The sequence below is a fragment of the Heptranchias perlo genome, chromosome 4 (assembly GCF_035084215.1).
Source record: "Heptranchias perlo isolate sHepPer1 chromosome 4, sHepPer1.hap1, whole genome shotgun sequence".
NCBI classification, from domain to species: Eukaryota; Metazoa; Chordata; class Chondrichthyes; order Hexanchiformes; family Hexanchidae; genus Heptranchias; species Heptranchias perlo.
In genome coordinates, this window is record NC_090328.1 from 60,863,177 (window position 1) to 60,888,004 (window position 24,828).

Consider the following 24,828-nt stretch of genomic DNA (forward strand, 5'->3'; position numbering starts at 1 on the left):
AGTTAGTATGGTAATCAGTTGCTTTTTTAGTAGTGAATGAATTTTCTGCTACCCAAGTTATCCTGCACATGGCGCTGCAGTTTTGTTTTAAGTTCAGTAATAGCAGTTCCAACTATTGAAATTGTATTCTTTTGGCCTAGCTCATTAGTCTTGGGTATTCTCTAGTTTTCCAACTTTTTTTTTATTCGTTCATGGGATGTGGGCGTCACTTGCGTGGCCAGTATTTATTGCCCATCCCTAATACCCATGAGAAGGTGGTGGTGAGCCGCCTTCTTGAACCGCTGCAGTCCGTGTGGTGAAGGTTCTCCCACAGTGCTGTTAGGAAGGGAGTTCCAGGATTTTGACCCAGCGACAATGAAGGAACGGTGATATATTTCCATGTCGGGATGGTGTGTGACTTGGAGGGGGACGTGCAGGTGGTGGTGTTCCCTTATGCCTGCTGCCCTTGTCTTTCTAGGTGGTAGAAGTCGCGGGTTTGGGAGGTGCTGTCAAAGAAGCGTTGGCGAGTTGCTGCAGTGCATCCTGTGGATGGTACATACTTCAGACACTGCGCCGGTGGTGAAGAGAGTGAATGTTTAGGGTGGTGGATGGGGTGCCAATCAAGCAGGCTGCTTTGTCCTGGATGATGAGCTTCTTGAGTGTTGTTGGAGCTGCAATCATCCAGGCAAGTTGAGAGTATTCCATCACACTCCTGACTTGTGCCTTGTAGATGGTGGAAAGGCTTTGGGGAGTCAGGAGGTGAGTCACTCACTGAAGAATACCCCCCTCTGACCTGCTCTTGCAGCCACAGTATTTATATGGCTGGTCCAGTTAAGTTTCTGGTCAATGGTGACCCCCAGGATGTTGATGGTGGGGGATTCGGTGATGGTAATGCTGTTGAATGTCAAGGGGAGGTGGTTAGACTCTCTTGTTGGAGATGGTCATTGCCTGGCACTTGTCTGGTGTGAATGTTCCTTGCCACTTATCAGCCCAAGCCTGGATGTTCTCCAAGTCTTGCTGCATGTGGGCACGGACTGCTTCATTATCTGAGGGGTTGCGAATAGAACTGAACACTGTGCTATCATCAGCAAACATCCCTATTTTTGACCTTATGATGGAGGGACGGTCATTCATGAAGCAACTCAAGATGGTTGGGCCTAGGACACTCCCCTGAGGAACTCCTGCAGCAATGTCCTGGGGCTGAGATGATTGGCCTCCAACAACCACTACCATCTTCCTTTGTGCTAGGTATGACTCCAGCCACTGGAGAGTTTTCCCCCTGATTCCCATTGACTTCAATTTTATTAAGGCTCCTTCGTGCCTCACTCCGTCAAATGCTGCCTTGATGACAAGGGCAGTCACTCTCACCTCACCTCTGGAATTCAGCTCTTTTGTTCATGTTTGGACCAAGGCTGTAATGAGGTCTGGGGCCGAGTGGTCCTGGCAGAACCCAAACTGAGCATCGGTGAGCAGGTTATTGGTGAGTAAGTGACGCTTGATAACACTGTTGACGACACCTTCCATCACTTTGCTGATGATTGAGAGTAGGCTGATGGGGCGGTAATTGGCTGGATTGGATTTGTCCTGCTTTTTGTGGACAGGACATACCTGGGCATTTTTCCACATTGTCTGGTAGATGCCAGTGTTGTAGCTATACTGGAACAGTTTGCCTGGAGGCGTGGCTAGCTCTGGAGCGCAAGCCTTCAGCACTACAGCCAGGATGCAGTCGGGGCCCATAGCCTTTGCTGTATCCAGTGCACTCAGTCGTTTCTTGATATCGCATGGAGTGAATCGAATTGGCTGAAGACTGGCTTCTGTGTTGGTGGGGATATCGGGAGGAGGCAAAGATGGATCATCCACTCAGCACTTCTGGCTGAAGATGATTGCAAACGCTTCAGCCTTGTCTTTTGCACTCACGTGCTGGACTCCGCCATCATTAAGGATGGGGATGTTTACACAGCTTCCTCCTCCCGTTAGTTGTTTAATTGTCCACCACCATTCACGACTGGATGTGGCAGGACTTCAGAGCTTTGATCTGATCCATTGGTTGTGGAATCACTTGGCTCTGTCTATAGCATGTTGCTTCCGCTGCTTAGCATGCAGGTATTCCTGAGTTGTAGCTTCACCAGGTTGGCACCTCATTTTTAGGTACGCCTGGTGCTGCTGCTGGCATGCTCTTCTACACTCCTCATTGAACCAGGGTTGATCCCCTGGCTTGTGGAGTGAGGAATATGCCGGGCCATGAGGTTACAGATTGTGCTGGAATACAATTCTGCTTCTGATGGCCCACAGCACCTCACGGATGCCCAGTTTTGAGCTGCTAGATTTGTTCTGAATCTATCCCATTTAGCACGGTGATAGTGCCACACAACATGTTGGATGGTGTCCTCAGTGTAAAGACAGGGCTTCATCTCCCCGAGGATTGTGAGGTGGTCACTCCGACCAATACTGTCATGGACAGATGCTTCTGCGACAGGTAGATTGGTGAGGACGAGGTCAAGTAGGTTTTTCCCTCGTGTTGGTTTGCTCACCACCTGCCGCAGGCCCGGTCTGGCAGCTATGTCCTTCTGGGCTCAGTCAGTAGAGGTGCTACCGAGCCATTCTTGGTGATGGACATTGAAGTCCCCCACCCAGCGTACATTCTGTGCCCTTGCTACCCTCTGTTTCCTCCAAGTGGTGCTCAACATGGAGGAGGACTGATTCATCAGCTGAGGGAAGACGGTAGGTGGTAATCAGCAGGAGGTTTCCTTGCCCATGTTTGACCTGATGCCATGAGATTTCATGGGTTCCGGAGTCAGTGTTGGGGACTCCTAGGGCCACTCCCTCCTGACTGCATATCACTGTACCGCTGCCTCTTGTGGGTCTGTCCTGCTGGTGGGACAGGACATACCCAGGGATGGTAATGGAAGAGTCTGGGACGTTGGCTGTAAGGTATGATTCTGAATGTGGCTATGTCAGGCTGTTGCTTGACTCATCTGTGGGACAGCGCTCCCAATTTTGGCACAAGTCCCCAGATGTTCGTGAGGAGAACTTTGCAGCGTCGACTGGGCTTGGTTTGCCTTTGTCGTGTCTGGTGCCGAGTGGTCCGATGCCGGGTGGTCCATCCAGTTTTATTCTTATTGTGCCTTTCTTTAGCAAGATTGTACAACTGAGTGGCTTGCTTGGCTATTTCAGAGGGCAATTAAGAATCAACCACATTGCTGTGTGTCTGGAGTCACATATAGGCCAGGCTGGGTAAGGATGGCAGGTTTCCTTCCCTAATGGACATTAGTGGACCAGATGGGTTTTTACGACAATCTGGTAGTTTCATGACTACCATTACTGATACTATTTTTTTAAATTCCAGATTTTATTTAATTAATTGAATTTGAACTCCCCAGCTGCTTTGGCGGGATTTGAACTCATGACTCCGGATTATTAGTTCAGGCCTCCGGATTACTAGTCCAGTAACAACCACTATGGTACCGTACCCTTAAACTGATTATCAAACCAGATTATACAGTGCAAGTCTCCTTTGTTGATGCAGCCTTTTGCTCGAGCAGTATATTGCAACAACAACTTGCATTTATATAACACCTTTTTAAATGTAGTGAAGCGTCCCCACAGCGCTTCACGTCGGCATTAATCCGAGCCACGTAAGGAGATAGTAGGACAGGTGAAGAGCTAGGATTTAAAGAGAGTCTTAAAGGAGGAGGGAGAGGTTTAGGGAGGGATTGCCAGAGCTTAGGACCTTGGCAGCTGAAGGCACGGCCGCCAATGGTGGAGCAGTGAAAATCGGGGATGCGCAAGAGGTCAGAATTGGAGGAGCGCCGAGATCGTGGAGGTTTGTAGGGCTGGAAGAGGTTACAGAGATAGGGAGAGGTGAGGCAATGGAAGGATTTGAAAACCAGGATGAGAATTTTAAAATCAAGGCATTGCTGGACTGGGTGCCAATGTACCGTTAGGAAACAGATTCAACCAGAAGATCCTAGGTTGTATTCCTGGTCTGTATTGTTAGTTGAACTCAGCTGGGCACCAGTTCGAGTTCTACAGTTGACATCAGTATCTCTCTTAGGAGGAGAAAAATATGCTCAGGTGTTTGCTTCTACTTGCTATTTCAGTCTTCCTCAAGGAGGGCATCCTATAGGCTGACGCTTATGTTTAGAGAGAGTTTTGCACTGTCAGAAGTGCCACCCTTCAGTTGAAAAGTTAAGTTGAGGCTCCCTCTGCCTGTTAAGTGATTCAAAGAAGAGCAAGGACTTCCTACATTCTTCCCTCTACAATCTAAACAGATTAACTGGCCATTAATTCCATTGCTGTTTGTAGGATCTTGTATCTCTTGCTTAAATAATCGTTACTGTACTTAAGTTAATCATTATATGTGAAGCAATTTGAGAGAGATGAAAAATTTTGGAAATCCTACTGTTCACAAAATGGTATTTGCCTGCATAAGTAGCTGAAGTTCAGAAGGAATTCATTGTATGTGAAGCACTTTGAGACATAAGGCATTATATATCTATATTAAAAGCATAGTTAAGACTAGATGAAATGCAGAGACCCAGTTATTCCACATGGCTATCTACACTTGTCTGAAAATTTTTGCCGTGCTTCATTGGCGGATTTGGGAATTGCTTTAGTTGTTTATTTACATAATCCCAGTTCTGGATTCAACCAACCTTCTACAGCTTGAGTACATATTTACGTTTACACCACATGAGGCCTTTTACTTTAGTGATGATTGGGGGAAAGAAAAAAAGGAAATTGAATTTAACTCTTCTAATCGTTCTATGGAAAACAAACTAGAAAACGTGCCTTTTTGTGCTCCAATCTAAGTTGCAGCAATTTTTGCATTTCTGCAGTTGTATTGGATGTCTGGAGACTTTTTCCTATCTGCATTTATGTTGCCTATCTGTATAACTAAAGCTTAGAATTTTTATTCCAGAATAACATGTTCATCCATTAAGCAATTGCATTATCTGAAGTTCAGGGTAGGATATGGGCTTTAGAAATTTGCAGTGTTATTGAACGGAAAAAAAATGAGACTTGTATGACCTACTTGTATCAATGAAATATCCTAGAATCCTGTATCTGCCCTTTGATCTGATTTTGTTAATTTTCCTAGCATCAATGGCATGCAAAATTGTAGGAATTACTAATTCATTATCACTGTTGTTCAAATGTGTTTCCTCCACAGATTGCAGCATCATATGGAAATTTGGTTTGCATTTTTGAGCCCATCCCTCTTTTAAATCAGAAACCTAAGCATTCTACAGTAAGTCGATATAGCTTGCGTTTTTATTTTTACTCATTGAATATATTGTGCTCCTGAATTTTGTTGTGTTTTTACCTCAACATTGTTGCTGGTATCTGTTTGGTAGGGTTTTTTTTTAAGTTGATTTCTTTTGGTTAGCAAGTATTTTACACACATGGAAACCCATGACCCATGTTGGATTCTCCAAATTACTGAGAAATTTACATTCTCTAGTAGGGTTTATGTTTGCCCAATATGAAATAGAGCGCTTTGGTGCAGATTGTCAGAGCCAGAGATTGGGGGCCCCTAAGTGTGCGCAGGGGTACTGCAGGAGTTTCCAAAAGTGTACCTCCCTACCGGCAAAGAACACTAGTAAACGTTCTGCTGCTTGTCCAGCTAGAGACACTTCTTTAGGGTTTTGGTCTGCAGGGTTATCTGGAACAAATTCTAGCCCACAGTAACTGGTCTACCCCTCCAAATTCCATTAATGAGTCAGGCTGGTCGGTCAATCATTCAGTGCCCTGGAGTACTGTGCACATGCCTATTTCAGGTACTGAGTTACCAGATCTGCTGTAGAAGTTGACTTAGTTCCAAACTTCCATTGTTAGGTGTGTCATCTTGAAGCCATCTTAACTTCAACTAGATAGTCGCTAGTTCACCGTTAGACAACTGACGAGTAAGGGTTTGAGTCCTCGCTAGGTGGACATTAAGTGATAGCAGCTCTTCAGCAGCATAGCGAGCAGTACAACTTGCCATAAAATGTCTGAGCGCATTGCTACTTGCCTGATTACATATGCAATACTCCATTGAATGGTGGTTCCAGGAGATACTTGCTTCAATGCAACCCAAGTGTTGTAGGCACCTCGCCCTGAATATACAGGTGCAAACTTTCATAATTGGCCTACAAATAACATAACTATCGTCCCAAGTGTCAGAATTTCCTCATCAACTATATATCGAACATCTACCTTCAGTGTGGTGAAAAGACACACATAGGGAAGCTTGAGTCACCTTTGAATTGTAGATATCATCTATGCCCAGTGCTGCATACCAGGCTCATTCATTGCCAACTCCTTAATCTAGGTTTCTTTGTGAGGGGCTTTGGCAAAGTGGCGTATCTGCTCTGAGGTTGATGCCCCTTCCAATGTAGTTCCTCCCTACATTCGTTCCTCCTTTTTTGCCACAAATCCATCTCACAGCTTGATCACAGCATCCAGCTTGGAGGAAGCCCTTCCATTTCATGCCTACAGTTCTAAAACATGAAAAATAACTGTTTGGATACTTGTCTAGTACACCAAACGCTTAACCTGCATTGGGACTTAGATGTCACTGAAAAAAAAGCAAAATGCCCTTTATCCCTTCTCAGTGCAACCTTGGAGGATTGTGTCCAAGATGAAGTTTGCATCCACCAGGAACCCCAGGTACTGAAATAAATTAACAGTTGGGGCAACTAACACTTCCAGTCAATGCCATTTGCAATCTCTTAAGCTGTTCAAAACTGTAATACTGCACTTGGTGGCATCTACCATCATGTCCCAGTGCTTAGTCCGTGGTTGAAAATGAATAGAGTACTAGGTCTGCCAGCAGGACTATTATCTGCACAAAGGAGCACAGTAATATCTTCAAAAATGTCTGGAGCATGCACCCCAAATCCATCCCTTTATTATGCTCTCCAACATGTCATTAAAGACGACATCAAATAGGATTGTTGACCGGAATTATAGTGAATATTTTCTGGTTAATATTTTATGATTTGATGTCTCTAATAGACTGACGTCTCAGAAAATTTGAGGGTGTGAATATTGAATTGGGAAGTTAGAAAATGTTGATTGCCCTTTACGATTGTGCTAGAATTCTTGTACATGCAAGAATACATTTACTATTCCTGCATTTTCAACAGGGAGCTGCGGTCAAAGGAGACATACTTTTGAGAGAGCACTATGGCCTTGATTCTCCAGCCAACTGTGAGCACGGCTCCCTGCTGGTGAATTTACCCTCGTGTGTTAACATTAATGTTGTACACAACTATGGAAAATATTGCACTTAATTTGTAATGAAGGATTAGATTTTCTTTGGGTGTCTATGCTGTTTTTCACTAAAGAATGCAGTTGCTGTTTAGTCTGGATATTTGATTGTGGTTATTACAGTACACATAATTAAGTGGAAAGTTTTTCATGCTGTTACAGATCATACTGCCAACATGTTAATTGAATTGCAGTAACTACTATAAATTATTGCCAAATGTGCAATATTTCTAGTATTTACATTTGAAAGTGTTTGAGTCAGGATAGTTATATTTTGTAGTTACATTTCTTAATTGTTTCTGGGGGTGAGAGCGTTGTGTGGGATGTACTCACATAGTGCAGCTTGTGAAGATAAAAGTAATTTCTAAAAAAAGCACTATCAAATCCATCAGTTGTGTATGAACAGAAAATGGGGTTAAATTGGGCTGCTTAGTGCCCATTTTTAGGCGCTACGTAGCCAGCTAGGGGTTCAAAATGGGTTCCAAGATGTCCGCGCACACTTCCGACGGAAAGTGCGCAGGACTTCATCTTGCTGAAAGTGTTTGCGCACGTGCACCTATCTGATGCCAGCAGCAAACAGCGCAGGCAGATCATGACGCAAATCCGTGCGCACACTCCAGCAAGCGCCCTGTCTTTACGTCGCACAGCTGAACACTCTGTCAAATGGCATAAAGGAGCACCCCAACAGCACTATTTGAAGGTATGATGATGTACTTACAAGTTAGTTGCTGGTCTGTTTATTCTGTCTGCTGGTGCAATTGTACGTGTCTTTGGAGGTTTCCTATACTTGGCTAAGCACTCTACATGGAGTGATCTGGCTGGTCTTTCAGTCCTTTTTGTGTCATTTAAAATATTGTGCTGAAAGAAGTTGCATCCAGACATGGATGGCATGGTAGAGCTTCCTCCTGGGAATTGAACATGATTGGGAGAATGAAGAGAGGCCACGCAGAACAAGACAAGCTGATAGAAGGAGGGGGAGCAGGGCACTCGGCAGGCGGCCATATCTGCGGAGGATCTTCGGGGAGCAATTCTCTTGCCTCATTCTCAACGAGGATCAGTACATGAGACGTCTTCGGTTCACAAAAGAGATCGTGACTGAAATCTGTGAACTGCTGCAGCCACAGCTGCAGTCTCAAAGCAGGGCAAGGACAGTATTGCCTGTGGCTGTCAAGGTGACCGTGGCTCTTAATTTTTATGCCTCTGGCTCCTTTCAGGTTGCTGCTGGAGATATGAGCAACATCTCGATGTTTGCAATGCACTGCTGTATGAGAGAGGTCACTGAAGCTCTCTACAGTGAGAAACCCGTTCATCTCATTCCCTCTTGCCAGAGACAGCAGGGGTGCAAGCACAAGGTTTTGCATGAATTGCAGGCTTCCTTATGGTGTAGGGTGCCATTGACATTGCCTTGCATGCTCCTCATCTGAACTCAGCCATATTCATCAACAGAAAGGTATTCCACTCCCTCAATGTACAGCTGGTGTGCGACCACAGGCAACGCATCATGCAGGTGAGTGCCTGCTACCCTGGCCGCAATCATAATTCTTTCGTTCTGCGGTAGTCTTCTGTTCCACCTGTATTTGTACCAGCACAGCAAGTCAAAAGGCTGGCTACTGGGTGACGAGGGTTACCCCCTCATGACATATCTCATGACTCTGGTCAGAAACCCGCGCGCTCATGCACAACAGGCCAACAATGAGAGCCACGCTACCGCAAGGAACATTACAGAGCACACCATCGGCGACCTCGAAATGCTTTCACAGCCTGGACCACTCTGGTGGAGCCCTGTAGTACTCAGCTAAGTGGGTATTGAGATTTGTGGTAATATGCTGCATGCTGCACAACCTGACCATTGAGGGGAATGGCCCTTGCCACCACCTATCAGGCAAGAAGCTGAGGAACAGGAGCACAAAGAGGAGGAAGGGAGGCTGCAATGTAGACAGGCCCTTTCTGCTAGGGCCCTACATGATCAGATTATTCATGAGCGATACCAGTAATCTCAACTACACCTCCCCATTCACCAACAGTCCCATGCTCCTCATCTTTCCCCTCTCACTGACCATCACATCATTCACTTTCTGAGAACACACATTGGTTCCTCCCTCAGTTCACCACAGAAATATAAAATCACCAAATGCAAATTCAAATCCAAATTTATCTATTCAATCATTAAATAATGCAAACAAAATGAAACTAATTACCCTTGTGCATTCCCTTAGCGCCTGTCTTCTGTGCCGTTACCTTTCCTAGTGCTCTTACAATGTGTTTCCTCAGTGGATTCAGTATGGGCGGTGGAAGGCTGCTGACCTTCACTGGAGGAGAGTGCAGATGGCCTTGAAGTGGGGCCTCGAGCAGCTGTGGGTCTCGAGGGCCTGGCTTCAGACTGCACCTCTCGGCCTGGGCTGGCTGGCTGACAGGCAACAGCAAGGGCACTAGCCGAGTGGTAGGGCTGGGAGCAGGAATACTGTCATCCTGAGAGGACAGCAGGTTCCTGTTTCATGGAGCCCCTGTCACTCTTCTGAGGTAGTGCCTCAGCATTGCTGGTGATCTGTTGGAGAACAGATTGCTGGACTGCTGTGACGTCCTGGAAGCCCCTTTCAACAGTGGTACCCAGAGTCACGATGCACACGGTCTGAACTGCAATGGAAGCCATGACATCGGTTATCAGACAGTATCATGGTGGATTCCACAGGTGTGCTGATGCAGGTGACCATCCGTTCCATGTTGGAAAGGATAAGTTCCAATCTCTGCACAAAGCCCTGTGCCAAGTTGGAGGTGAACTCCTCCATGCTCCTTGACAATGTGTGCAGGCTTTCCATTGTACCAAGCATTTGGTTATGTACGCCCATCAGCTGCCTTCTGTAGCCTGACCCATTGAAGTAGCCGTCTGAATCCTCTGCAGCAGAACTAGTGTGTGACCTCGCAGCTGCGGTATCCTTTCTCCCTGCCCTGGCTCCTACGCACTTGTCTGGTGTCTCTATCTGCAGATCCCTCCTCTGTCCTATCCTCTAAAATGTGTGCAGTGTCGGTCTTTGAGCTGGTGGCTGCAAGTGTAAGATCGAGTGACGGTGTCACTTTGCCATCACTGTCGTCTTCCCCTTCCTCCTCTGGTTGGGAACGTCCCAGTTCTTGGGTATCTGAAATGAAAAAGAGACAAGGGTTGCGTTGTGATGAGGGGAGAGGAGAAAATCAAAAATGTATGTTTACACCATCTGCAGCTTGAGAGTCAGAAGAGATTGTGGAATGAGGGAGAAGAGGGAAGAGAGGAGGAGGATTAGGAACGCAGAGACCCTCGCCATTGGTCCCTCCAGCGGCGCCTGCTTCAGCGATGCCCCTTCCCATGATGGCCAGCACTATGTCCTCTGGGGGGTTAAAATGTGCAGGCGTGCTTGTCCTCCTCCAGTTTTTTACTGATGCCTCTTGTTCCACCTTCTCCTGCAAGAAAGAGGGAAATATATCAGTAAGTGTCCTGCAATATTGTTTGGGTGATGTAGCTGTCATGGTTGAATTGCTGCCAGTGTGTGTGAGCTGTGAGTTGTAGGTGTGAGGCTTGCAACAGTGCTAAGTATTTAAGGGTGAGGTCAAGCATATGAATTGAAGGGTTGATACCGATTGATAGAGATTGTTTTGGTAGGTGGGTGATGGGGGTGTAGGAATTGAGCAGTGGATGAGGCCAGTGGTGCAGTTGATAGGATATGCCATTTGAAGATTGAACTCACTCACCTTGACAGCTCGTGTTAGACCATGCACTGCATCCATGTTCTTGGAGCTATAATCCTGGCATTGTCCTCTGCCATTACTTCCTCCTACTGCCACCTGAGCATATGTCAGGAGGGCCTCCTGCCACCCCTGCTGATACAGGATGCCCCCTGTTCTCTCCACCTCTTGCACCAAGGCCTCCAGTGCATTATCAGAAAACCTTGGTGCACACTCTCACATGTTCAGCCATTCCTCAAAGTATCACAACACAGATTCAGTTTTCAAACGACTCACCACTTCTTGCAGCCACAATGCACTCCTGTTGAGGTGCAGGCTGCCTTTAAGTAGCATTAGACCCTCACGATATCAGGCCCCCGTAGATGCGTGCAGCCAATGAATAGCATAGGTAGTACAATTTAACATGCTATCTGGGGTTAATCGAGTACTACAATCCCTGTGCCCGTTTTTGGGGGTTATACAATTTAACCCCCAATGTGTTTAACAGTTTGCAATTATGTACTTTTATTATGTTTTGGATGTTAGAGTAAATTATCTATGTCCTTGATACTTGCATTCAATTGTTAGAACTTTTTGCAGTATATGTTTAGTATGGGATAAAGTTACGTAAGCTGACAGAAGACAACATGCCCTTAGAACCTGTTTTTTTTTTTAAATAAGAGAATCACTCAACGCAAAAATACTTTCTGAATCCTCAAAATCAGTTAATAGACTGTTACTGTTCCTTTTCTGTTGCAAAGTTTAGAGTCCTGAGTTTGTACATTTTATTGCCAAGTTTAAGTTTAAATTGTTTCGGTGAATGTTACCATAGGTTGAACCTTACAAAGTATGGCTGTTTCACAGGTTAAATCTCAATCAATTGGAGGAGTCCATTAAGAGTTACAGCTCTGGCTGTAACATTGAAGACCTTTTAGGGTCTTTCAATATTTCAGTCTTTTAATTATTTGCCTTATTTAACAAATTGGTTACTTATGTTGAAAGTGTACTTAAACAATGAGCTCTTAAACTCATTTGAGATTTTGCAGCATTTATATCTGTTTTGTTACATTTGTTCACAACAGCTAAATTATCAATGGCACAAGAGTGGGCAGTTTATACTGGAGTCAATAGCACATAATTTAGCTTGGGATCCACAAGGTAAGAGAAAATATTGTGTTCATTTTACAATAGAAGTCTGTTTTCCTGATGACTAGAATGTTAGAAAAAGTAGTCACCCGATTGATTTGTTTAAAGTCAATATGAACCAGCTGATTTGTAAGCTCACTTTCCTCTATGATATGGAGATGCCGGTCACTTTCCTCTAGTCATAGGTGCACTTGGGTCCAAAATCACCTTTTCTGACATTGTATTGAGACATTAGTGGTGAGACTATTTCAATGTCAGTTTATTCAGAGTCCATTCTCCCTACTGTTAAGTCTGTCTGTAAGTTAATTGACAATAATAAAAATTTGAATTGAAAATTTTCATCACAGTTGGGCTAGTTTCAAGGGATCGATCTGATTTGGCTTTTTGTAGCAGTTTAAACTGCCAGAAGGAAACCTGTGATTTGGACTTAAAAGAGCAAATTAGCCAGATGGATTTTAGTGCTTGTTTACTTGGATATTTTCAATCTAAATGTCTAATCAGATTTGATTTTCATATGTGAGGAGAGCCCATTTTATGTTGAACTTATAAGCAGGGTCCCATTTTAAGCTGATCAAAATAGGCAGCACTAACTTCCTTCCTTTGTCTTTTCCTTCCCTATTTACTTCATCTGCCATCCTTCCATCTCCTTCCCCCTCCTTCCCCTCTCTTCCACTTCTGTCCTTACTTCCCATTTTCCTTTCCTTCCTTCCTTCACTTCCTTTTTTTTACTTCCTTCCTGTCTCTTTTCCCTCTTTGCGTTTCCCCTCTTACATTTTTGTTATTTTCCTTCTTTCGGATGCCCATAGCATGCACAAAAATTTCCCAATCATGACCAGGGGTGGTGTATTACTATGCCTTTACTCTTTGATCACTGAGAGATGTGTAAGAGGGTACAGGTGAGCACTAAGCCCCTGCCTTGCATTCTTTCCCTATGGGTAAATTGTCATGCTCACAGCCTCTCAAGACAATTTAGCCCAGATTAAGAAATTATCAAGTGGGGAAATTGCTTCCGTAGCATTCTGCAATGCTTTGATACAACTTTTGTTACGTATCACTGGTTTGTCGAATAATTTTTTAGTCAAATCTTTCAGCACGATTGCACTGAGATCAGCATTGATGAGGACTGAATGGTAAAACAGCCATTAAAGTAACCAACATTTTTCCGTTCTAGGAATTCGTCTCTTGACGGGTTCCAATTCTTTACAGCTTTGGTCCAATGGGAATATGGAAATGAATATTAATGAAGAGGAAATTTCAGATGAGACAGATCCAAATGAAGTTGGTGATTGGCGATGCATCTGGGAGTCTAAGTAAGGGAGCATTATACCTTTTGGTTACTTATGGATTAGGTACAAGGTTTGTTTTTGAGGTTTTGATTCTAAGTTGTAAACTGATGAGAAGCACTATTAGATATATAATTTTAGGTAAAGTAATTCTTAGAAAATGAATGCTATGTTGGAAGTATGTTGTATTAATGCTACCAAGGGTTGTTAATCCTTAATAACTTCCACGATGATTCGGGCCCAAATGTGACCAAACATGTAATCTTTATTATAGACACAAGAACAATGTTCTAATAGTTACATCAAAAACAAATATTGTACAATTTACTCTATCCCTAGGAGATATCAGGCTGATCAGACCTGGTGCATATGGTTTGTGGATCTCCACTGCACTGAGAAGCTACTTCTAACTTTTTAGTGGGACAATGCCCCAGTTCTCTCATCTTTCTGAAGCATATTTGCTTCTGATGTGGAGATGCCGGTGATGGACTGGGGTTGACAATTGTAAACAATTTTACAACACCAAGTTATAGTCCAGCAATTTTATTTGAAATTCACAAGCTTTCGGAGGCTTCCTCCTTCCTCAGGTGAATGCTGAATCCCACAGCATTCACCTGAGGAAGGAGGAAGCCTCCGAAAGCTTGTGAATTTCAAATAAAATTGCTGGACTATAACTTGGTGTTGTAAAATTGTTTACAATGTTTGCTTCTAGTAGCTTAACGACATTAGCCCCATGGTGACATCTGTCCCGGACATCTCTCTTCTCCTCCTCCCACCCACCCATGCCCCCTGGCCAGGGTGCTCATTGTTCCAGACATGTTTGTAAATTTCTAAATCCTTTCTATGGTGTTAACTGTTAGTTAGACATGTTTTCTATGGGGTTAACTGTTGTCAATTCTGTCAGCTTATGGAGGGAGGGGCACGTCCTACTTCCTTATCTTTCTGTGTAGGCAGGCCCCTGCGTGTCCTGTTATGCTCCACAATTTTAATTTGGATTGTTCAGATGCAGACATTTAAGATGTCTCATCCTGTGCATACCAATCATGAAAGTTACCTAATTATCTGAACAAAGCTCCTGCAATTAACATAACAAGATTATCTGTGTCCATGTCCTGAGTCTTTGATTATGCCTTGGCACTTGTTATCTGTTTCTAACAATTCTTCTTCAATGTATCTGTTTCATGCTTCTGTTGTCTCTGCAATCTTCCCAATCACTGTGCCTGATGCCAGACTTATCATTTCCTGTGGAATGTTGGCTCCCTTTGTCTCAAATACAGGGTCTTCTTCCCACAGCATCGCTTTTTAGCCAAGCACCTGAAGCTTTGCATGATGGCATAATGATTATGATTTGTTATAGAAATCATATTTCTTAAGCTATCGTTTTGAAATTGAATTCCTTACTGAAGAGTTCAGTGCAGAAAATGTGTGCCTATACAGGATTTCTAATAATATTCTAATAGAACTCCCATGGTGTGCTCAGTGGGTCAGAGGATATGTGGTTTTAAAACAATTAGCATAAATATCCTATGAAGAACATAGGATCTACAGACATACTCATCCCTTCTTCAATTAGTGTTCAATATTCACAAGTTTTAATTTAATACAGTATTAAAGTTGATGCTTTAATGCACATGCAGTATTTTCTCAGTTTAAAAAAAATCCAAGATGTATCTGTTACATGCACCATCGCAAAATATTTGAATTTACCTACTATCAGATACTTATTTCAATGCCTTAATTTAACAGGGAAACATTTTTTGGAGAAAGGAATGGCAGGAAATAAATGTATTCAATGTTAGACAGGAGACAGAAAATCCTTCAATTACTGTGAATATTTAAGATTAATATAGATGCTGAAATACTGCTACTTCAGTTTTATGTAACGTCATTTGGACCTATATATAAAAAAAACCCTAGAACTTAGGCTGTTAAGCAATTTCATTGGTATTGGCCACTCTGCACACAGCCTTTTGTGAGTTTCACAGAAAATGATAAAGCTGTGGAATTCAAACCCCAGAGCAACAGCAAAAATCCCAGAGTACTACTTAAAAAAAAATGGAATTTGCCTTGTTCAGTGGATTTAAATCACTAGCTTGGAGTTGTTCTTCATAGGATATTTATGCTAATTGTTTTAAAACCACATATCCTCTGACCCACTAAGCACACCATGGGAGTTCTATTAGAATATTATTAAAAATCCTGTATATGCACACATTTTCTGCCCACAAATATATGGGGAGCTGAAGTTTACAAGGGGTGGAGGATGGAAAGCCAGCCAGAAGAGCATTGTAATGATTAAGTCTGGAGGTGACAAAGGTATGGGTGAGGGTTTCACTGACATGGGCTGAGGCAGGCGATGTTATGAAATGGAAGTAGGTGGTCTTTGCATTGGGGAGTATATGTGGTCAGAAGCTCAGTTCGTGGTCATATAGGATGCCAAGATTGCAAACATTCTCATTCAGCCTGAGTCAATGGCCAGGGAAGGGGGTGGTTATTGCTGGCGAGGGTATGGAGTTTTCATTGGGGGCCAAAATCGATGGCTTCAGTCTTCCCAGTGTTTGAAAGAGGTGTTGTCAACATACATGTGGAAGCTGACTTCATGTCTGCAGATTATGTCGCCAGAAGCAGCATGTGGATGAAGAGGAGGAGGCAGCCAAAGATAGATCCTTGGGGATCTCTGGAGGAAATGGTGCGGGGACCATTGTTGGAGATGCTCTGGCAATGATTAAATAGGTAACAGTGGAACCAAGTGAGGGCAATCCCACTTAGTTGAACGGAAAAAATGTATTGGAGTAGGATGGGGTGGTCAACTGTCAAAGGAGAGATCAAAGATGACAAGAAATAATGCACTGTGGTCACCATCACAGAGTATGTCTTTTTGTGACTGGTTCACACTGTTTCACTGGTGTAGCAAGGATAGAAACTGATTGTGGCGATTCAGATATGGAATTGTAAGTTAGGTGGTCACAGCAAGTTAAAGGACTTTGGAGAGGAAAGGGAGGTTGGAGCTAGGCAGCAGTTTTTTTTAGGAAGAAGGGGTTGAGAGTGAGTTTTTGAGAAGATAGGTGATGATGGGAGTGGACAGTAACTGAGGAGAGAGATCACTTAGTGCATCTAGTATGTGGGCCAGAAAGGGTGGGCATCAGTTTTGTGGTAATAGGGTCGAGGAAGCAGGAGGAGGGTCTTGTGGACACGATGAGCTAGGTGAGGGCGTGTGTGGAGATAGGAGCGAAACTGGAGAAAGACATGGGTTCAGAGCTAGGGCAGGTGGGAACCTTGGAGAAGATTAGGCTTGGTGGGCAAGGGGAAGGGGGGATGCAGCAGAGGCCACTGACTAGATGTTCTCTATCTTAGTGACAAAGAAGTCTATGAGCTTCTTGTGCTCATTGGGGTTGAGGGAGGAGGGGGCAGGGAAGAGGGGTTTAAGGAGATGTTTGGTAGGGAAGAAAAGAAGCTGAGGGTTAACTTTGTTCTCCAGGGTGATCTTGGAATAGTGAGCAGTTTTGACAGAGGAGAGTGAGACCCGATAGCACTTCTGTTCTTATAAATCCTTGACTCACTGAACAACACCATAGGATATCTACTAGTGTTGTACATATTCTTTATCTTTCATGTGTCCACTGCACTTCAAACATTGCTTGTCAGACCTCCGTCTTACAATATCTCCATTAGTGTGTAAAACATTTCAGGTTTGAATAAAAGTTATGGCATTTAATGGAGAGACATTGCTGGAAATGGTGTGGAAACATGTTCAACATTCACAGGTGACTCGATAGGTATGGCGTGGTCCAAAGTCATGGAGAACAGGAATGTCTCAGCTAAGGTCGGTGCTATAAATGTTTTTTCCATGGTCAAAGGAAGGGGAAACATATCAGCCAAGGTTCCTACTTCTGTTTGCTGTTGCCTACTAATCACTGTCCAGCCTTATGCCAGAGAAATAGCCATTTGGGCAGAACGCGTGAGTCGCAAGCTTCAGGAGAGGAGGAATAAAAGAAGAAAATTAGGAGGAACTCTTATTCTCCAAGAGCCAAATTGGTTCACTATTCTGGAAGGAGGATAGTTACAGCTACTTATTGCTGCCTTAGTTTCTTGCTTTAATTATGACAGTAGTAGTTTCTGTATAATCCATGTTTATGCATTTCCAAATTGTGTTCTCATTGGGCCTTATTTATAGTCTCTTTCTGACTTTTATTTAAAATAGTTATGTAAATTCTTTGCATTTGGATTTCCTACTTTTTTTTGTTTTCTCTCCTTTTTGTTATCCTCCTTTTCATCCTTGCTCACTGAATAAATATGCCACCTGCTGTAGTGTTAAGGCATGCAGATCAGGAAGATAGTGATTCAATCCCTGGTTTATGCTGAATTAGCTGATCACAATTTGTGTAACAGTGGGGAGATGATGCAGTAGGCCTTGGCGTCCCTTGGCAAGTATGGAGGAAAATTGGTGAGCATTACTCCCAATTGTTAGCCTGCTGAAAAACGGCTCTATAAATAATGTCTGAGGACAGGATCGAGCTTAAATGTGATGCCTCATGATGGAATAGCTGGTAACATTCACTCTCCAGGCTCAAATATGAATAGTTTCTTGGGCAAGATACCACAGAGCTGTTGGCAGCTGAAAAACTGTGCCCCATTATGAGACACAACCTTCAGTAGAAGATGGGAGGAAACTGAGGGGGGGGTAAAAGGACACGCAAAATTCATACTGGCCATTTTACTTGGCAGTGAAGATAGAATTTAGGTAGCGTATTTATAAAGAGGTTTACAAATGGTATTTGATTACTTCAGGAAATGATTGATTATTTTAAATGATGCTGCAGTGCTTTTTTAAATTTTAAAATACTCAATGTTTTACTCTCTCTTCCATATGTTAAATGGAATATATAGGGGGAATTGTGTAATACATCATATGTCCTACTGAATGTGCTGCTTATCATAGACCAGTTAATAAATGTGAGTGTCATTTCCTTTGTCCTTGGTGTTTTGCTATTTCTTCGTTTTACTTGTACAGTAATGTTTGCTTGTTTCCCTTCCTATTTTGCCCAACATTTCATAGCCTCTTTTCCCAGCCACATTTGAGTTGAGTTTTGAAATTTTAGTTTTTAAAAAAAACTATTACGGGTATTAGCCTTTGGATTGGTGTGATATCTAAGAATGTTAATAATTTGCTTTTACAGAACTGCATCTCCCATCCATCTGTTAAAGGTCTCTCCAGATGGTGAATTTTTTGCGACAGTGGGAAAGGTAGTTGCATAATTTTTCTTTTGGTTGGGATAAAACACTGATCTAATGTATATGTTTTTAGGATGGTCCATTTGATTTAGCTAAGTAAAACAGCTATCATATCTCTTCAAAGACGCTCATCAAGTTGAAACGGCTGAGTTGAGAAGTCACAAATTAAGTAAAAGTTATGCTAAACCTTAATAAAACACTGTTTAGGCCCCAGCTGGAGTATTGTGTCCAATTCTGGGCACCACACTTTAGGAAGGATGTCCAGGCCTTAGAGAGGCTTCAGAGGAGATTTACTGGAATGGTACCAGGGTTGAAAGACTTCAGTTATGTAGAGAGACTGGAGAATCTGAGTTTGTTCTCCTTTAGAGCAGAGAAGGTTATAGGGAGATTTGATAGAGGTGTTCAAAATCATGAAGGGTTTTGATAGAGTAAGTAAAGAGAAACTGTTTCCAGTGGCAGAAGGGTCGGTAACTAGAGGACACCGATTTAAGGTGATTGGCAAAAGAAACAGGTGACATGAGGAAAAAAACAATTTATGTATTGAGTTGTTATGATCTGGAATGCACTGCCTGAAAGGGTGGTGGAAGCAGATTCAATAACAACTTTCAAAAAGGAATTGGATAAATACCTGAAGGGGAAAAATTTGCATGCGTCTGGGACAAATTGGATAGCTCTTCAAAGAGCCAGCACAGGTACGATGAGCAGTTGGCCTCCTGTGAATTTGAATGAGTGCCACATTTGTTACAAAAAGATGGATATTTGGATGATTAAACCTTAATGAATTTGAATTGTTTTCTGTCAATAAATAATGGCTGCATAAGTAATTTTTAATCAGGAATTATTTCGTCTTGAACTCTTGCTAAATATTTATAAGCTAACAATGTTGTGGAAATTTTAAGTATAGAAGACAATTAAAAATGTACTGTATTTTGGCCAAGATCATAAGTTTATTACAGGGGTAGATTTTCTAAAATGTCACCCACATGTGGCACATCAGTCGTTCCATTATTTGAATAATAACTAGATAGCAAAATGTGAGAAATTTGGAATAAAATTGCCTTGATATTGCAACTTCTACTGACTGGAACATACCAATACTGTTGAATGGGAAAAGGAATTTATTGCAAAATTGTGTATCTTCAAAAAAAATTTTTTTTGAAGTGATTTGAAGCACTTAATGTCTGTTTCAGAGCACTGCTGGAAACAAAAATTCATTGGAAACTATGAAACAGTCTTGCATTTTACTGTATGTATGCATGCAGAATTATGTTGCAGAACTTGTGATCAGTGAGTTGGAGCATGATGTATCATGCTGTGGTTGGTGGAGCACTGTTTTCATCTCCCATTTCCCTGAGATAACAGCTATTCTGCTTTGGAGAGGTGTCAGAGAGGGCAAGTGCCATCCCCATTAGAAGATAAATAATCCCAAGACGTTTGTGCATATCTCCTAGAAGGTAACTCTTGAGGAAATGGTACTTATACAACATGAGACCGGAATCTGCCTCCCCTTTATCTGTAGTCCTGAGTAGAGTGTTTGCTTCATTCAGCTGGGATATTACCAAAGCTTGGGTTTTTTTTTTGGACCTTTCTAACCATCTCACCCTCAATTATTTCTGCTCTCATATTGTAAACTACTGTCAAGTGAGTCACCAAACCTTCTAGTGTCTATTTCTGCCTTTAAAATGTAGGTAAGCTTTCGGTAACTTGCTGAGGTAACAACCACAACTTGCATTTATACAGCACCTTTTAATGTAGTGAAATGTCTCAAAGCGCTTCACAGGACTGTAATCAGACAAAAATTGACACCGAGCCAAAGGAGGAGATATTAGGAAAGGTGTCAAAAGCTTGGTCGAAGAGGTAGGTTTTAAGGAGGGTCTTAAAGGAGAGAGAGGTGGAGAGGTTTAGGGAGGTAATTCCAGAGTTTAGGGCCGAGACAGCTGAAGGCATGGCTGCAAAGGAAGTCGGGGATGCAAAAGAGGCCAGAATTGGAGGAATGCTGAGTTTTCGGAGGGTTGGAGGAGGTTAGAGATAGGGAGGGATTTGAAGATATGAGAGAGTTTAAATTGACTCCTTTAGGGGACAGGAGGCAAAGCTGCATAAGCAAGACTTAAAATGGCAGCTGTGTTTTGAATGAGTTGGAGATTATAGAGGGAGAAGGATGGAAGTGGGGTGAGATCTAGTCAGAGGTAGCTAAAGTTGCAGAGCTGGAAGTCAGCAATTTTGGTGATAGGATGTTGAGTTTGAAACTCAACTTGAACAGGATGCTGAGGTTTCATTCAGCCTGAGTGAGTGGCCAGAGGGTGGGATAGAATCAGTGTCAAAGGAGCAAAGTTTATGGCAGGTGGCTGAAAGTGATGGCTTTGATCTTCCCGATGTTCAGTTGGAAGACATTTTGACTCTCAAATGACTTAATATCAGCAGGCAGTCTGTCAACACAAGGTGTTCGACTGAAATGGTGGAAAGCTGAAACTGGCTACCTTAAGCAAATATGTGGAAGATAACCCCCATGCCTGAAAATGGTGTCCTCGAGGCACAGTGCATATAAGAGGGGGGGAAAAAAAGCGGGCTAAAGTTAGATCCTTGGGGAACTGAGGTGACTGTGCTGGAGCCATTGATGAAGATCCGCTGGCTGCTTTGGGACAAATAGGAGTGGAACCATGCAAGGGCAGACCCACAAAGCTGGACAACAGAAAATGGCATGAATAAATATATTGAAAGCCATGGAGAAGTCAAAGAGGACAAGGAAGGATAATGCATTTCAGTCACAGATGCAAGGTGCTTTGAGCTGGCTGGAAGCTGGACTGAAAGAATACAAGCAGAAGATTGGGAGGGATGGGCAAGCAGCTCGAAGTCAAATATCTTGCAGGGCCAACTGGGCGGGGCATCCTTTGGCATGTCCTGATTTGTTACCTAGGTTGCAGCTGAGTAAGTCAGTTCAGTTTTTTTCTTTCTAGTGGTTTGATGCAACTAAATGTCTTGCTAGGCCACTTTAGATGGCAGTTACTCATGGAGTCAACTGGAGTCACTCATGAAGATGGCAGGCTTTCTTCCCTAAAGGACATTAGTGAATCAATTGGGTTTTTATGACTGTCACTCTTACTCTTACCAGCTTTACTTGCATTTAAAAAAAATGAATTCATATTTTCAGACTTCTGTGGTGAGATTTGAACTTGCATTCTCTGGATTATTAATCCAGGCCTCTGAAGTAAAAGCCTAGTAACATAACCATTACAGTGCCATACCTATCTGTTAAATTTTGAAGAGTAAATGAGAGGAATTTTTAAAAAAAATTAAATTGAGTATATAGTTTGAGGAAATTGCATTGCAAGTTAAATTCCATTGCTTATACAAAATGCATGATCACAATGCTATTTCATATCTTTAAAGGAGTCAGACGGTGTGCTGTTGACAAGTGACCAATAGTACAGCAGTGCCACCAGTAGAAACTTAGTGGTATTATATATCTTTACTGAGCATAAAAATAAAGCAACTGCAATTCCCTCAACAACCATATTCACAGCAATATTTGTATTTATTTCTGAGACTGATGTGGAATTGTTCAATTTTTTTTGTAAATTCATTTTGATACCATTGCACTAATTTGGAGGGCAAAGTTTCTTTAGTGTCCTGGGCAACATTCCTCCCTCGGTCACTGCCACAAACAGTAACTGGCCATTCATCTCATTGATGTTTGTGGGATCTTGCCTGCGTAAGTCACTCTACCTTCAATAATGGATTATATGTGTCCTTTGAGACATTTTCGAAAGATGTGATAAATTCCTACATGTATGCATTTTTTTTTGGTACACATTTGGGATCCACAATTACTATATGTCCATTGACCTGCAATAATAAAACATTGATATTCCTGATCATATTTGAGATTCCCAGACGAGGAAACAGAAACTTAATAAAGTTACCACTTTATATCCGTAGTGATTTCATCTTCAACAGTTCTAGCCAATCATCTGCATGCTCAGCACACATACCAACCTAACCACTTTAGATTTAAATGCAGCAAATGCTTCATAAAAAAAATTGTAGATATTTTATATATTGCCTAAGGCCTTTTGAGTCTCATTTTTTCTCACATTACTTTCAGCTACCACAACCAGTACTATGTGGCCAAGTTTTGAACATTGCTGCTGTGATTATTTTCCTTGATCAATCATTGAGAAGAAGTAGGGGGTGGATTAAGTTGCTATGCAAAAAGCAACAATCATCACACGAAAAGAATTCAAGTAATGGAATTATATAAAAATACCACATCACGAAAAATCTCTGAAATTACCACACAGAGGATGTAACTCCATAAGACATAGGAGCGGGAGTCGGCCATTTGGCCCCTTGAGCCTGCTCCGCCATTCAATGAGATTATGGCTGATCTGATTTTTACCTCAACTCCACTTTCCCGCCTTTTCCCCATATCCTTCGACTCCCTTGCTGATCAAAAATTTGTCTAACTCAGCCTTGAATGTATTCAATGACTCAGCCTCCACAGCTTTTTGGGGTAAAGAATTCCAAAGATTCACGACCCTCTGGGAGAAGAAATTTCTCCTCATTTCCATCTTAAATGGATGACCCCTTATTCTGAGACTATGCCCCCTAGTTTTAGATTCCCCCATGAGGGGTAACATCCTCTCAGCATCTACCCTATAGAGTCCCCTCAGAATCTTGTATGTTTCAATAAGATCTCCTCTCATTCTTCTAAACTCCAATGGGTATAGACCCAACCTGTTCAATCTTTCCTCATAAGACAACCCTTCCATACCCAGAATCAACCTAGTGAACCTTCTCTGAATTGCCTCCAATGCAAGTATGTCCTTCCTTAAATAAGGGCACCAGAACTGTACGCAGTACTCCAGGTGTGGTCTCACCAGCACCCTGTACAGTTGTAGCATGACTTCCCTGCTTTTATACTCCATCCCCCTAGAAATAAAGGCCAATATTCCGTTTGCCTTCCGGATTACTTGCTGCACCTGTATGTTCACTTTTTTGTGTTTCATGGATGAGGACACCCAGATCCCTCTCTTCTGCAGCATTTTGTAGTATTTCTCCATTCAAATAATATTTTGCTTTTTGTATTTTTCCTCCCAAAGTGGATGACTTCACATTTTCGCACATGATATTCCATCTGCCAAATTTTTGCCCATTCACTTAACCTGTCAATATCCCTTTGCAGACACTTTGGGCTCGATTTTGGCGTCGGGTTTCCAGCGGGGGGGCCCGGAAAATCCCGATATCCGGTCACGTGACCAGATCGCGACGAAATCCCGGCCACTTCCGGGTAACGCGCTGACGTGCGGGGCTGCGCGCGCAAGCCCCGCTGGTGGGAATCCCGCAGGAAATTAAAGCCAGCGGGGTTCCACTTGAGAGTACTTACCTTGCTTGTTGAGGTCAGTTAATGAGCTGAATCAGCTGTCAAAAGAGGAAGTGTGGGATTTTAGGTTCAAGGCAGTGAGCTTCACACACTGGGGGAAACAGTCTCTCTCCAACCAGGCGTGTTGCAGCCAGCAGCCTGTGGCAGGTGCCAAGGTGCACTCCACGGGGGACAGCCCTCACCCATGCAGGAGGCCACCGCGTCACATAGGGCAACCCCTGTCCCCCACCACCCCCCGCCAAGCCAGAGGACAGACCGACACGAAACCGCAGCCCCAGTCCGAGGAACCACCCACCTACCCTGCACAACCCCTCAGACCAACACCTGCCAGATGGGTGGTGTGTGGACACCCTCGGAGGACGAAGAGCATGACCAGCCCCAGCAGCCTCGCAGTCCACGCCGTCCGCCGCAGAGACGTGGATCCCCCCAACACGGTGTTGTTGCACGCCCACCTGCACAGCAGGAGGGAGGGCTACCGCAGAGAGAGACGCATCGCAGAGGGCACTACCCTCGCCGCAGGGTCCACAGACCGAGGCGCAGCTCCCCGGACCTCTCCGAGCAGCAGTGCACAGGGAGGCGCAGATTCGCTCGACATGTAGTCGTGGAGATCTGCAGGCTCTTTCATGCCGAGCTGCTCCTGGCTGGCCCCAGCACCAACTGCTTACCTGTCGCTGTCAAAGTCACCACTGCCCTCCACACCTTCTCCTCCGCATCCGTCCAGGGTGCAGCCGGCTACACCGCCGATGTCTCTGTCGTCTGCGCGGACAAGCCCTGCAAATACACCTGCACCTACTCTGCAGTAACACGATGGGTGGCATCAGTGGTGGGTCCTCATAGTGATACCCAGGAGCGGGCATTATT

General features: G+C 43.4%; 1 protein-coding gene across 6 annotated transcripts in view; it reads left to right on the plus strand.

Moving 5' to 3' along the window:
• LOC137320967 (dmX-like protein 1) overlaps positions 1-24,828 on the plus strand; it is a 209,858-nt gene that overhangs the window by 51,131 nt on the left and 133,899 nt on the right. For all 6 annotated transcript variants that reach the window (XM_067983005.1, XM_067983007.1, XM_067983008.1 and 3 more), the window contains exons 3-6: positions 5,153-5,230; positions 12,009-12,084; positions 13,244-13,382; positions 18,533-18,599. In XM_067983005.1, the coding sequence (XP_067839106.1) occupies positions 5,153-5,230; positions 12,009-12,084; positions 13,244-13,382; positions 18,533-18,599 (360 nt within the window). The remainder of the gene's footprint in view (positions 1-5,152; positions 5,231-12,008; positions 12,085-13,243; positions 13,383-18,532; positions 18,600-24,828) is intronic.